Source organism: Pelobates fuscus, chromosome 2, assembly GCF_036172605.1.
Source record: "Pelobates fuscus isolate aPelFus1 chromosome 2, aPelFus1.pri, whole genome shotgun sequence".
NCBI classification, from domain to species: domain Eukaryota; kingdom Metazoa; phylum Chordata; class Amphibia; order Anura; family Pelobatidae; genus Pelobates; species Pelobates fuscus.
Window position 1 is genome coordinate 180,626,153 of NC_086318.1, and position 12,163 is coordinate 180,638,315.

At 42.4% G+C, this 12,163-nt stretch overlaps 1 protein-coding gene across 1 annotated transcript in view; it reads left to right on the plus strand.

Annotated features, from left to right (window-relative positions):
* The first annotated feature begins 639 nt into the window (after positions 1–639).
* The window catches only part of LOC134586241 (probable ATP-dependent RNA helicase DDX43), a 70,892-nt gene continuing 59,368 nt past the window's right edge, over positions 640–12,163 (plus strand). The window contains exons 1-8 of the mRNA XM_063441734.1: positions 640–880; positions 4,006–4,061; positions 9,229–9,334; positions 9,903–10,043; positions 10,170–10,251; positions 11,194–11,350; positions 11,445–11,563; positions 11,782–11,892. Coding sequence (XP_063297804.1) covers positions 640–880; positions 4,006–4,061; positions 9,229–9,334; positions 9,903–10,043; positions 10,170–10,251; positions 11,194–11,350; positions 11,445–11,563; positions 11,782–11,892 — 1,013 coding nt within the window. The remainder of the gene's footprint in view (positions 881–4,005; positions 4,062–9,228; positions 9,335–9,902; positions 10,044–10,169; positions 10,252–11,193; positions 11,351–11,444; positions 11,564–11,781; positions 11,893–12,163) is intronic.

Consider the following 12,163-nt stretch of genomic DNA (forward strand, 5'->3'; position numbering starts at 1 on the left):
TAACTAAACTTCACACTCCAATGAGGAAAAGGCTAAAAGGCTACAGAACATTACCATTTTTACTTCAGGTGGGGGAGGGGTATATACATCTATCATAGAAATGATATTTATTTGAAACAGACAATAGCTGCCTTGACAACCAAATTTAGTGTCGAGGAATTGTAGTCTGAATTAAATTCAACATGTAATTTAATTTGATAAGTGCCAGAGTTGCTGCTTTTTGTGTTGGTCACAATGTGTTCCATATGTTGGTATTCAAACATTAAATACAAATGTCAATAATACTGAGAAATACATTTGTTGTCAACATCCATGCATAGGCTGTTACCTAACAATGGTAATTTGAATATGTTAACTGACAATTGCCTTCCTCTAAAGGGATTAATTGAAAGGTTGCACTGTTTTAACAAGATTATGAAGTCATTATCATATGTAATAATAATAGTAATATGTAGCTCCCGGGTCAGGAGCTCTCCCCTCTGCACTATTCACACCCCCTGCAGGGAGCAGTCTCAATGCTAAGAATACTCTGCATAGGCGGGAAACAGCGACCAATCAGAGCCCGCCGCCATCACGTGACCCGCCCGCTCTGATACTGGCAGTGGGACCGTACTGTGCCAGTCAGTGAACGTCGTCACCATGTCTGACTGGGAGGAAGAGAGTGAGCCTTGGGTACCACCTCCCGTTAGCAGGCCACGCTCCTACCGACAGGGAGCCGGCAATGGAAGAGGTTGGAGCGGAGGGCAGGGCCGAGGCCGCTGGGCAGAGGAAGGATCCAGGAGGAATGGCGATCCGCCCAGGAACAGAGAGACCTGGAAGCAGGGCGGCAGCACGCCGGTGTGTTTCCGCCTGGACAGCTCGCTGGTCGGCATGGTCATAGGTAAGTGTCAGTCTGTACATAGCCAGGATCCCCCAGTCAGTCTGTCTGTGCATAGCCAATATCCCCCAGTCAGTCTGTCTGTCCATAGCCAGGATCCCCCAGTCAGTCTGTCTGTCCATAGCCAGGATCCCCCAGTCAGTCTGTCTGTCCATAGCCAGGATCCCCCAGTCAGTCTGTCTGTCCATAGCCAGGATCCCCCAGTCAGTCTGTCTGTCCATAGCCAGGATCCCCCAGTCAGTCTGTCTGTCCATAGCCAGGATCCCCCAGTCAGTCTGTCTGTCCATAGCCAGGATCCCCCAGTCAGTCTGTCTGTCCATAGCCAGGATCCCCCAGTCAGTCTGTCTGTCCATAGCCAGGATCCCCCAGTCAGTCTGTCTGTCCATAGCCAGGATCCCCCAGTCAGTCTGTCTGTCCATAGCCAGGATCCCCCAGTCAGTCTGTCTGTCCATAGCCAGGATCCCCCAGTCAGTCTGTCTGTCCATAGCCAGGATCCCCCAGTCAGTCAGTCTGTCTGTCTGTCTGTCCATAGCCAGGATCCCCCAGTCAGTCAGTCTGTCTGTCTGTCTGTCCATAGCCAGGATCCCCCAGTCAGTCTGTCTGTCTGTCTGTCCATAGCCAGGATCCCCCAGTCAGTCTGTCTGTCTGTCTGTCCATAGCCAGGATCCCCCAGTCAGTCTGTCTGTCTGTCTGTCCATAGCCAGGATCCCCCAGTCAGTCTGTCTGTCTGTCTGTCTGTCTGTCCATAGCCAGGATCCCCCAGTCAGTCTGTCTGTCTGTCTGTCCATAGCCAGGATCCCCCAGTCAGTCTGTCTGTCTGTCTGTCCATAGCCAGGATCCCCCAGTCAGTCTGTCTGTCTGTCTGTCTGTCTGTCCATAGCCAGGATCCCCCAGTCAGTCTGTCTGTCTGTCTGTCCATAGCCAGGATCCCCCAGTCAGTCTGTCTGTCTGTCTGTCTGTCCATAGCCAGGATCCCCCAGTCAGTCTGTCTGTCTGTCTGTCTGTCCATAGCCAGGATCCCCCAGTCAGTCTGTCTGTCTGTCTGTCTGTCCATAGCCAGGATCCCCCAGTCAGTCTGTCTGTCTGTCTGTCCATAGCCAGGATCCCACAGTCAGTCTGTCTGTCCATAGCCAGGATCCCACAGTCTGTACCAGGGCCGCCATCAGAAATTTTAAGGCCCCTAACACAGCTCAAGGTCTGGGCCCCCGGTTGCCCGCCTCCAAATCAAGCCCCCAGGAATACAAACACAAGACACACACAGAAAGATACACACATACTAACTGACACAAATACTGGAACAGACATGCACATACTGAAACAGACACACATATACAGACACATACTAAAATATACATACAGACACACGCATGCATAAGGAGATACAGATACACACATACATACTGACAAACAGACAATACATACACTTACATACATACTGACATGCATGCATACATACTGATTGACATACATAATTGCATACATTACACACATACTGACATACATACTGGCAAACGTACACACACCTACTGATATATACATAATGACATACACACATTACATATATATATACATACATACATACCTAATTTTTCAGCCACACTCCTTTTACTTACCTTTGCTTTGCAGGAGGGTGGCTGGGGATGATAGGCTTCGGCTGCCTCCTCCTCTCTGCCTTCAGTCTTTCTCTACCCTTCCTGCGTGGAGTAAGCTGGGAGGTAGTGACCGGCAATCACTTCCTCCCAGCAGCACTTGCGATGCAGGTGCAATTTTTTTTAAAGGGGCCCGGTTGTGCTGCCCCTGAAGGTATAGGGCTCATCGGGCCACCTGATGGGCCCCGGTGCAGATGCACCTGCGGCAGTTTCGCCACTCCACGTGGCGCCGGGCGTCCAGGCTCCCCAGGGCCGCCGGGCCTGTGACAACCGTCATGGTTGTCACCCCCTGATGGCGGCTCTGGTCTGTAAATACATAGCCAGGATCCCCTAGTCCAGGGATGGGCAACCTTCGGCACTCTAGATGTTGTGGACTACATCCCCCATAATGCTCTTACACCCATAATGCTGGCAAAGCATCATGGGAGGTGTATTCCAAAACATCTGGAGTGCCGAAGGTTGCCTATGCCTAGTCAGTCAGTCTGTACATAGCCAGGATCCCCTTGTCTGGCAGTCCTGGGGAACAGAGGGCTTAATGGGACTGACAGATCCACTATGTGTCCCTGAATATATACCTCTTGTACTGTCTGTTCGGCAGTATGTGAGATTTAAATGCTGCAGGATTCCAACATCAATCACATTTATTCTTATCTGCAGCATTTGAATTCGATATACTGCTTGGGATCTCTGAATTGGAAGCATAACCAGTGTAGAGGATGTATCCAGTTTGGTTATTTACACCTTGAATTAGAAATACATTTTAATGGACTACATCTCTCGATACTTGGCCAGCATTGTGGCTGTAAGAACATTATGGGAGGTGTAGTCCACGTGTGTATTGCCTACACTTGCCATAGTGGTTGCTTCTATTTCCTCTATGCATGACCTAACATTCTTTTTGTTATGTGTTTCACTGTAAAGGGATTGTATAGTGTCAGGAATCCAAATACAAACCCTTGTAACACTTACTCAATTCTAGCACCGATTCTAAAGTTGTTTTCTTGCCACTATAGCTCCCTGTAGTGCCCCTCTATGTCATGCCCCCACACACTTCTGTCACTTACCTAAGTCACTTACAGAGCTTGCATTAGTATTTCCCCCATAGGAAAGCATGTATAATTCTTGCCTGTGGATTTTTACATGAAGCTGGATGTCCTCATGCATAGCGTGATGACATCCAGCATCATTTAGGGGATCAAAAGTTGCATAACGACCTGGAAGACTTTCTAGTGGCTGTCTGGTAGGTTAATGGACCTGGGACTATGCACCCAGACCATTTTAATGTGCACATAGTGTACCATTAATTGTGTGCTGGGGGCAAGTTGCACTCCAAACATACGTGACTTTGCAACCCATATATCCCAGAACAATGATACTTTATCCACATAACATAGATTAAATCAGTTACAGTGTCACCTTAAGTAATAGAAACTATTTTCCTTTCTTTGAAAACCTTTTACATATTTGATCCCTTGTAAGGACGTGGAGGAGCTAAAATAAAGGAACTCGAAGAGTTATCTGGTGCAAGGATAAAAGTAAGTTTGATTGTATCAATAAAAACTTGAATTTTTTTTAATTCATTTATTTTTTTTATGAATGTTTTGTGTCATAAATCTAAAATGTTATGTAGATTCACTTGACAAAGGCGCATCCTAGCGCCGAAATGGGTTGAGGTAGACTCCACACTTCTGTGGGTTTTTAAATTTAGACCGTTTTGCAGCTGCTTTTAGCCTAGGGTTCTGGGTCTTTCTCAGATATGGGTTTTTCTAGCTCTGGATTGGCAGTTCACTACTCCTCCAGTTGAAGCACAGCATACCTGAGCGATAACGGATACTACAAGCATGATAAGCACTCAGTTGTTCAGTTGTTAACTACTCCTTAAGCTTAGCACAGCATACCTGAGCGATACCAGACCATACAAGTATGATGAGTATTCAGTTGCTCTATCCATTCTAGCGGGCTCTTTTTCCCAGGGACTCTTCCAGCACAATACTGAATAATCTATCCTTTGACCCAGAGATTCATTTAGGGATCTGCAGTAGTATACTGGACGCTATCCCTTATCTGCCAATTAAGCCTAGAACCTGTTTTTTGGGGGTTATCTACTAAATATCTACTTTAATTTTATATACTCTACACTATATAGGTTTATTCGCGCCATTTTTGTTTTTTACTTTTTGATACTTATGCCCTGAATCTATCAGGATACAACTGTGTGCTCAGTTACTTACATTTAGGTGCTATCAGAGACTATCATAATCGGGGAGAGCAATTTCATATTTCCCGATCATGACTCTATTTCATCTGGGGTCTGCTGTGGACTTCCCAGATACTCTCTGACAAGCCATATACCTACTTGTTTTGAATATTTTTATTGGTTTCATAACATAAATGCATGTATCAAACTGATTTGTAGTTAAGCATGTGATTGCCCACCAGAGGCCGAAGCATTGGATTAGCGTATCAAACTGATTTGTAATATAGCCAGTCATCGCCCTCGCAGTGGCTGAAGCGTTGGTTTACACAGTATACACATTTGGTTACCTACGTAGAGGCGAATTTGACGTAGCCAGTTTAACTTAACCTTTTGGTTCATAGCTGGGTACTTTGCGCTTTATACTCTTATAATCTGTGGTGCCCATTCGTTTTGGTTAGAGCTGTGAGTATGCAGTTGTGTGCTCTTGCTATTTGCTTTAAATAGAGGTACAAGTGTCATTATTTGTGCCACTGGACGGCAAAATCCCGTACATATCGCGGGAAAAACAATCGTGTCTAATCGTCGGCATATTAACCTTAGTGACAAACCACAAACGGCAGATACAGGATAATATCCATGAGGGAGAATAAGTACTGATTGACTATATTATTAGTAAACGGCTGGATGCCGTGAAATGTATAAAGTAAATAGTCATATTTAGCAAAAGCTGGGTGGAAGTCCAGAGACAGAGGAGAGGAATGTCGCGCCCCGACGCGCGTTTCGCCTAACTCCAATCAGGACTTATTCTCCCTCATGGATATTATCCTGTATCTGCCGTTTGTGGTCTGTCACTAAGGTTAATATGCTGACGATTAGACACAACGATTGTTTTTCCCGTGATATGTACGGGATTTTGCCGTCCAGCGGCACAAATAATGACACTTTTACCTCTATTTAAGTTCCGATCGGGGTTTTTTCACACAGGGTTGGCTCACTTGGTAACAACATTTCTCTTTCCTCGATACTCCTCCGTCTCTTTCCTGTACCGGGTGCCCTTGAAGGCACCTTTCTGACGTCTGTCTCATACAGATTGTTTATTCTATTACATTCCTCAAGTTAAAAGTGGTTTAACATCCTGACAGCGATCATCTGATACTTTCTATAATTCTATGCACCTTCAGTGCACATAGACATTTTGTATTAGATTAGGGAAATCACTTGCTCTGCCTGTACATTTGGATACATGTGTTCTTTATTGGATACTTATTATCGTTCTGTATCACGGCGTACTACGAGCTGTTGTGAATAGATTTATATTGGTCCAGCATACCAAGGGTAATCACAGTAACAACCGGCTACATTGTCTAGCTATCGATAGACACCTCCTGCTGAAATTAGTACCATTCCCTACTAATATATCATTGGTCATTACGGCATTACTTGGTCATATTACCTCTCTATTTAGACACTGTATGATTTCATTTTCATCCGAAAAACCTGTTTGCTCATTGCGGCATTATCTGGTCATAGTACCCATTGATTCAGATACTGTATGAGTTTACTATCACCTGATAAGCCTGTTGCCTTGTATGAGGTTTCACTATATATGAGGTGTTTTTTCCTACAACCAGACACTACGAGCTGTTAAGTATAGGAAAATATTGGTTCAGTAAATCAAGGCTTATCACTGCATCAAGCTTGAGCGTTACGGTGCCACTATATACAAATAAGCTTGAGCGTTACAGCGCCATCTTACCAACCCTGTCAATATTTACTTTATGTACATAGTCTTCTCTTATTTTTGTTTTTTGTCTCGGTTTTTGACCCACTTAACTGACACCCTTTTTCTGTCAGGTAGTCACTGCTGAGAGTTTTTTTTTCGATGTCCCACCATTTACAATAAAGGACTTTTAATTGTGCTTCACCAGGAACAGACTCTTCTTTCTTCCCCTTTTTTCCCCCCTGTTTGCATATTAACTACTTAGGGTTACCCCCTTCTCTGTTCCTATACATTGTTATACTTGACTTTGGCCATTTTTTGCATAGTCTCTTGTGTGAAGACCTTGTAGTATTGGAGGGGCAGTCCGTCTGGTCCCGGTGCCTTGCCCGTTTTCGCTTTCTTGATGGCATGTGCCAGTTCTTCGGGTGTTATAGGCGCTTCTTGTGCTTCTCGGTCGGCTTCCGTTATTCTTGGTATGTTTGCTGAGTCCAAGTATTTGCGTATGTCCGCTGTTTTATGTGGTCTCTGGTTTTCCTGTGCATCCCTGCGGAGGTGGTAAAGGTCTTGGTAGTACTTATGGAACTCCATTGCTATTTGGTCAGGGAGGTGTCTGATTTGTTGCTGTGCGTTTTTTTTATTTTCGGTATATAAAGTTGTGTTTTACGTTGCTTCAGGAGGTTGGCTAGCAGTCTTCCGCATTTATCTCCGTGTTCGTGGATCATGTGTCTGTAGTGTTGATAGGAGAGTTGGATCGTTGTGTTAAGATGCGTGGTGAGTTGGTTTCGCTTAACTGTTAAGTCTCTGTATATCATCGTTTCTAGGGTTCGTTTATGTCTGGCTTCCAGGGTCGCGATTTCTCTACTGGGCTCAGTTATCTCCTGTGCTGCCGCCTTTTTGCGGGTTGCGCAAATTGCTATGATCTGGCCCCGTACTACCGTCTTGTGTGCCTCCCAGCAGGTCAGTGGTGTTACGTCCTCTGTTTCATTATCTTGAAAGTAGTCCCATATTATTTGACATATTTTGTCCGTCACTGTCACATCCGATAGGATTGATTTGTTCAGTCTCCAGGACATCTGCCTAGGTTTGAATTGTGGTGATTTCATCCGCATGCGGATCGGGCAGTGGTCGGACCACGTCATCGTCAGGATTTCCACTGCTTTGACTAGGGCCAAGTTGTGATGTGTCATTAGGAAGTAGTCTAGCCTTGTGTATGTTGAGTGGGTCTGTGAGAAGAAGGTATAGTCTCGTGCTGTTGGGTTCAGCGCACGCCAACAGTCTGCCAGTTGGTGTTGGTGTAATAAGCGGAGTGTGTTTACCTGTCTGTTATGCGGGCTTGTTCCGTGTGTAGATGTAGAATCTTGATCTGGGTGCAGTGCCAGGTTCAGATCTCTCCCTATGATCAGAGTGCCTTCTGCGAACTTCATCAGGGTGTTTAGTGCGTTCCGAAGGAAGTGATACTGTTTCGTGTTCGGGGCGTAGACATTGGCGAACGTGTAGGTTTGTTCGAGGATCCTGCCTTTGGTGAAGATATATATGCCCTGTTTGCATCTGACGGTGGCTTGTTTTGTGTATGGGGTTCTGCTGAAAAATAGGATGCCCACTCCCAGCGTGCGTCTGTCCGGGTTGTTGCTGAAGTATCCAGTTCTAAAATTGCCATCCTTTAGTGCCGGCGCTCTTCCTTCTTGAAAGTGCGTTTCTTGGAGAAACGCTATTGATGCCTTGTAGTGTTTCAGGTCTTGCAATAGTCTTGTGCGCTTCTCCCTGACATTTAAACTGTGTACATTATAGGAGAGTATGGTTAGGTCTTCCCTGGCAATCCGCCTGGCCCCGAGTCAGGCGGCCACAGGGATGGACTGGTTAGTTGTGGGGTACGGTTGGAGTGTGTGTGTGTATGGTTAGGTTTGGTACGTGTTCTGTGTCTATTTCCGACGCCTGTAGGGTTTCTGTAGTTCTATAGGTTAATGGACAGTCGTCCCGGGTGTTTGGCCCGGCCTGTTGGGGGGCTGGGTCTATTCCGGGAGTTGTGTGTACCCTGGTAGGTGGGGATTCCTGTGTCCTATGCCTGTGGGGGTGTCGGGCTTTCAGTCTGCGGCGGCTCAGTCCGCTTTGTGACGTCTTGTGTGTCTGTCTGTATGTATTAGTTAGTACTATACGTAGTATCTCCTAAGTGGCTGTGTACTCGGAGCGCCCGCTACGTGCCTTATTTTGTATTGTGTGGATCGATGGGTGCGTGGTGCGGCGGACTGTGCCCGAGCTGCCTCTGTCATCTGTTATCAGCTTGTTTGTTTGATGCCGGTGTACTATTTCCTAATTAGTACACTTTTTACACATCAGCTCCAGCAGTTGGTCCGATTCTTATACTTCCTATCATCTTCTTTTCATTATTATTTTTTCACTTTTTTGGTGCCTGGGTTATTTAGATGTTTTATCCAGTATTGGACAAGAAAGTTTTTTTATTTTATTTTTATTTTCTATGCATATGTATATTAGGCACTATATGCCAATTACCTTTACTCAGTAATTTCCATTAGGGTAATAGGACTGGAATCGGGTGTGCCTCTTTGCAGACCTGTTTCAAGCCCTCTCTATTATGTAGATTCACTTCTATATAAATACAAATAATTTAATTGTATCTAAGCTATATTCTTTGTGTTTATTTGTATCATATATTAATATTTAAAATGTTCATATGTGATTGTATAAATATTGCTTTTTTATATTTGCAAAATAAAGGTTAATATCCCTGATTGTAATACATTATACCTCATTATGATTCTTCTTTTAGATTGTAAATGATAACTATGACTCTGAGGTCAAATTATTTGGCACAAGGGATCAGCAAGATAAAGCAAAGGAATTGATAAATGATCTTGTCAAAAGTTCAAGAAAAGGTGAGTAAACACTCACTAGAGGGGGGGTTGATTTGGATTTTGTGTATTGAGTTTTAAGTGTCTGTACATTTATTTGTCATTGTGAAGCAGCTGTATTGATCAGAAAGGCTGTAGAAATGCCCCATTTACTACTGCACCGGTTTGGTCTTGAAACCCCCATAAACCAAAAAACATTTGCTAGTTCCTCTGCCTCCCACCCATGGCTCATAATATGTTTTGGCTGTAAAATTAAATCCATTTCTGCTTTTAGGCAGCGTCTTGCTGTATAGTGTCCTCTCCCCCTCAAGCTATCATAGGAGGGCAGAAATGGTCAATATCTCAGTGTCTCTTTATCTGCCATTACATATCATTTTTTTTTTTTTTTTTTATTGCCTTACCCTGTCCCTTATACAAGATTTTCTGTTATCCTCAAACTGCATCAAGATAATATCCAAATTATTCTGAGTACAAGTATTCATGTTGATTCTCTAATTGTAAGCTTGTGAGTAAAAGTGGTATCTTGGAATGGATATTTTGACAAATATGGTAAATGTAATTTGTATAATGCATCCTTCTTTCTTTGTAATAGAAGCTGTTTATGAGTACAGCAAAATCCCTGATTCCCCAGAGAACACCACTCCTCCACGTGCGACAGCAAAGCCGTTTGTTCAAATTGACTGGGCTTCTGCAAATAAACAAGCGGCGATATATGAAGCCACAAAGTGGGCAGGTAAACCTCCTACATTGTAACATAGTCAGAAATACATTTAGTTACAAATTGTAATCTAGTCCGTTAATGGTAACTGCTTTCTTTATTCTTTTATGTAAATCACTTAGTCTTCTGCTCTTCTTTTAGATGCTCCGCAAATTGAAAAAAATTTCTATGTGGAATCCAAGAAAATTTCAGCTATGTCTGAAGATGAAGTCCTAAAGTGGAGGTAATTTTAAAAGAAATTATTGTATGTTAATATATCACTAGAAAAACACATCTCCTTGTTTACTGTCTCATAGTCCTCTAAGTATATAAAATACATTTCATTATATGTGTATGTGTGTATGTTTACTTTGAGCTCAGTTCACCAACTTATGCTTCCAAGCAATGATTTTATTTATTTTCCTTCATATTTGTAAATCGTACTAGTTTTCAAACCTCTAAAGGTTTTTGTTGTTAAAACAACTATTGGTGGGTTGCCCTACTTTACATTTTTATTTTTTAAACATTCATTCCTGAACTTTTAAAACCATATTATTGCTTCTTCTTTTTTTTTTTTTTTTTTTTTAAGGATAATTAACATCAATATACCTTTTTTATATCAAAAGTGACTTTTGATTTTTAAAGAAGCAGAAATATCATTGGCTTGCATATTTCCAGGGACTTGCATTATGTAAACAAGGCAGTCAGATCTCTCCCCTGTCATCTAAATCATGTTTTTACCGAGTAAAGCAGGGGAACATTTGGAGAAAGTAATCTGAAATGTGTAAATTAGGTTAGATTTCAATTAGTAATTATAAGTAAAGAAGTCAAACCTTTTTTTTGCTAGAATACAGTTCACTCTAGGTATAGTTTCCATTTTGAGAATAAGATTCATGCAAGTTCAACATTTTTGGGGCTAAAAATTTGCATTTTCTGGTTATGAAGTATACCTACATTTTGTGTGTTTCTCTCTTTGAAATCTTATAACTGAATAAATGCAAATATCTTTCAAGGGTTATTTACTCTAATGTGCTTTTGCTTATTTATGGTTTTATGTAATACATACAGGAAATCTATTTTGTTATCTTTCTTGCAAGGCTATGCGCAGCTCTGAGATTTCTGTATGAGCCAAGCATCTAAAAATAATTATTGTAGCTGAGGTTTTCATGGTTTGTTCTCTACACAGAAAAGAAAATAATAACATAATGTGCAATGATTTAAAAGAAAATGGACAGCGATCCATTCCAAATCCCGTTTTGAACTTTGAAGATGCATTCAGTCCATTTCCTGAAGTAATGAGTGCGTTAAAAGTTGCCGGGTTTAAAAAACCTACCCCGATTCAGGTATTCTATAAGAATATTCACTCATCTGTTGTTCTATTCTGTTAATATATGGAACCCCCCCGAATGTTGTGACTTTTTCCCCTTCTTTCTGCAGTCCCAGGCTTGGCCAATTATACTGCAGGGAACAGACCTTATTGGTATCGCCCAGACGGGCACAGGGAAAACATTAGCATACCTACTTCCAGGTTTTGTTCACCTGGACCTTCAGCCGTGGTAAGTTTAAAGAATTTTAAAGTTATATCATGTTACATACAAGTATACTAAAATAGTTCTTATCGTGGCCTTTTTGTATATTCACCTTCTAATAAATATTAAGAAATTAATCGATACCGAGAAACATTTTGTGCTGTTGGGTAATATTTCATTTTAGTATAAGTATATTGCAAACATTTCTTACTAATCGTAATGATGTCCTTGCATTGTGTTTTTAGTCCTAGAGATCAGCGTGGTGGGCCTGGCATGCTAGTGCTTGCTCCGACTCGTGAACTAGCTCTTCAAGTTCAAGAAGAATGCTCAAAATATAAATACAAAGGCTTTAAAAGGTATGTATTTTGAAACAATTCTTATTTAATTAAAAAGAAGCAAACTGACCAAAAACCTGTTCCTTTAACCAATTAAAAACTACTACTCAGCCATTTCAAATATGCGTTTGATTGCATGTGCTGCATGGACTTTCAAAAGTGATCACTTAGATTTTCAAGATATGTACAGCACTTACAGAAACACTCTAAACACCAGAGCTACTGCAACTTAATGCAGTGGATTTTGGTGCAGAGAGACTGTTCCTAAAGTGTAAATGCTGCCTTTTCCTAA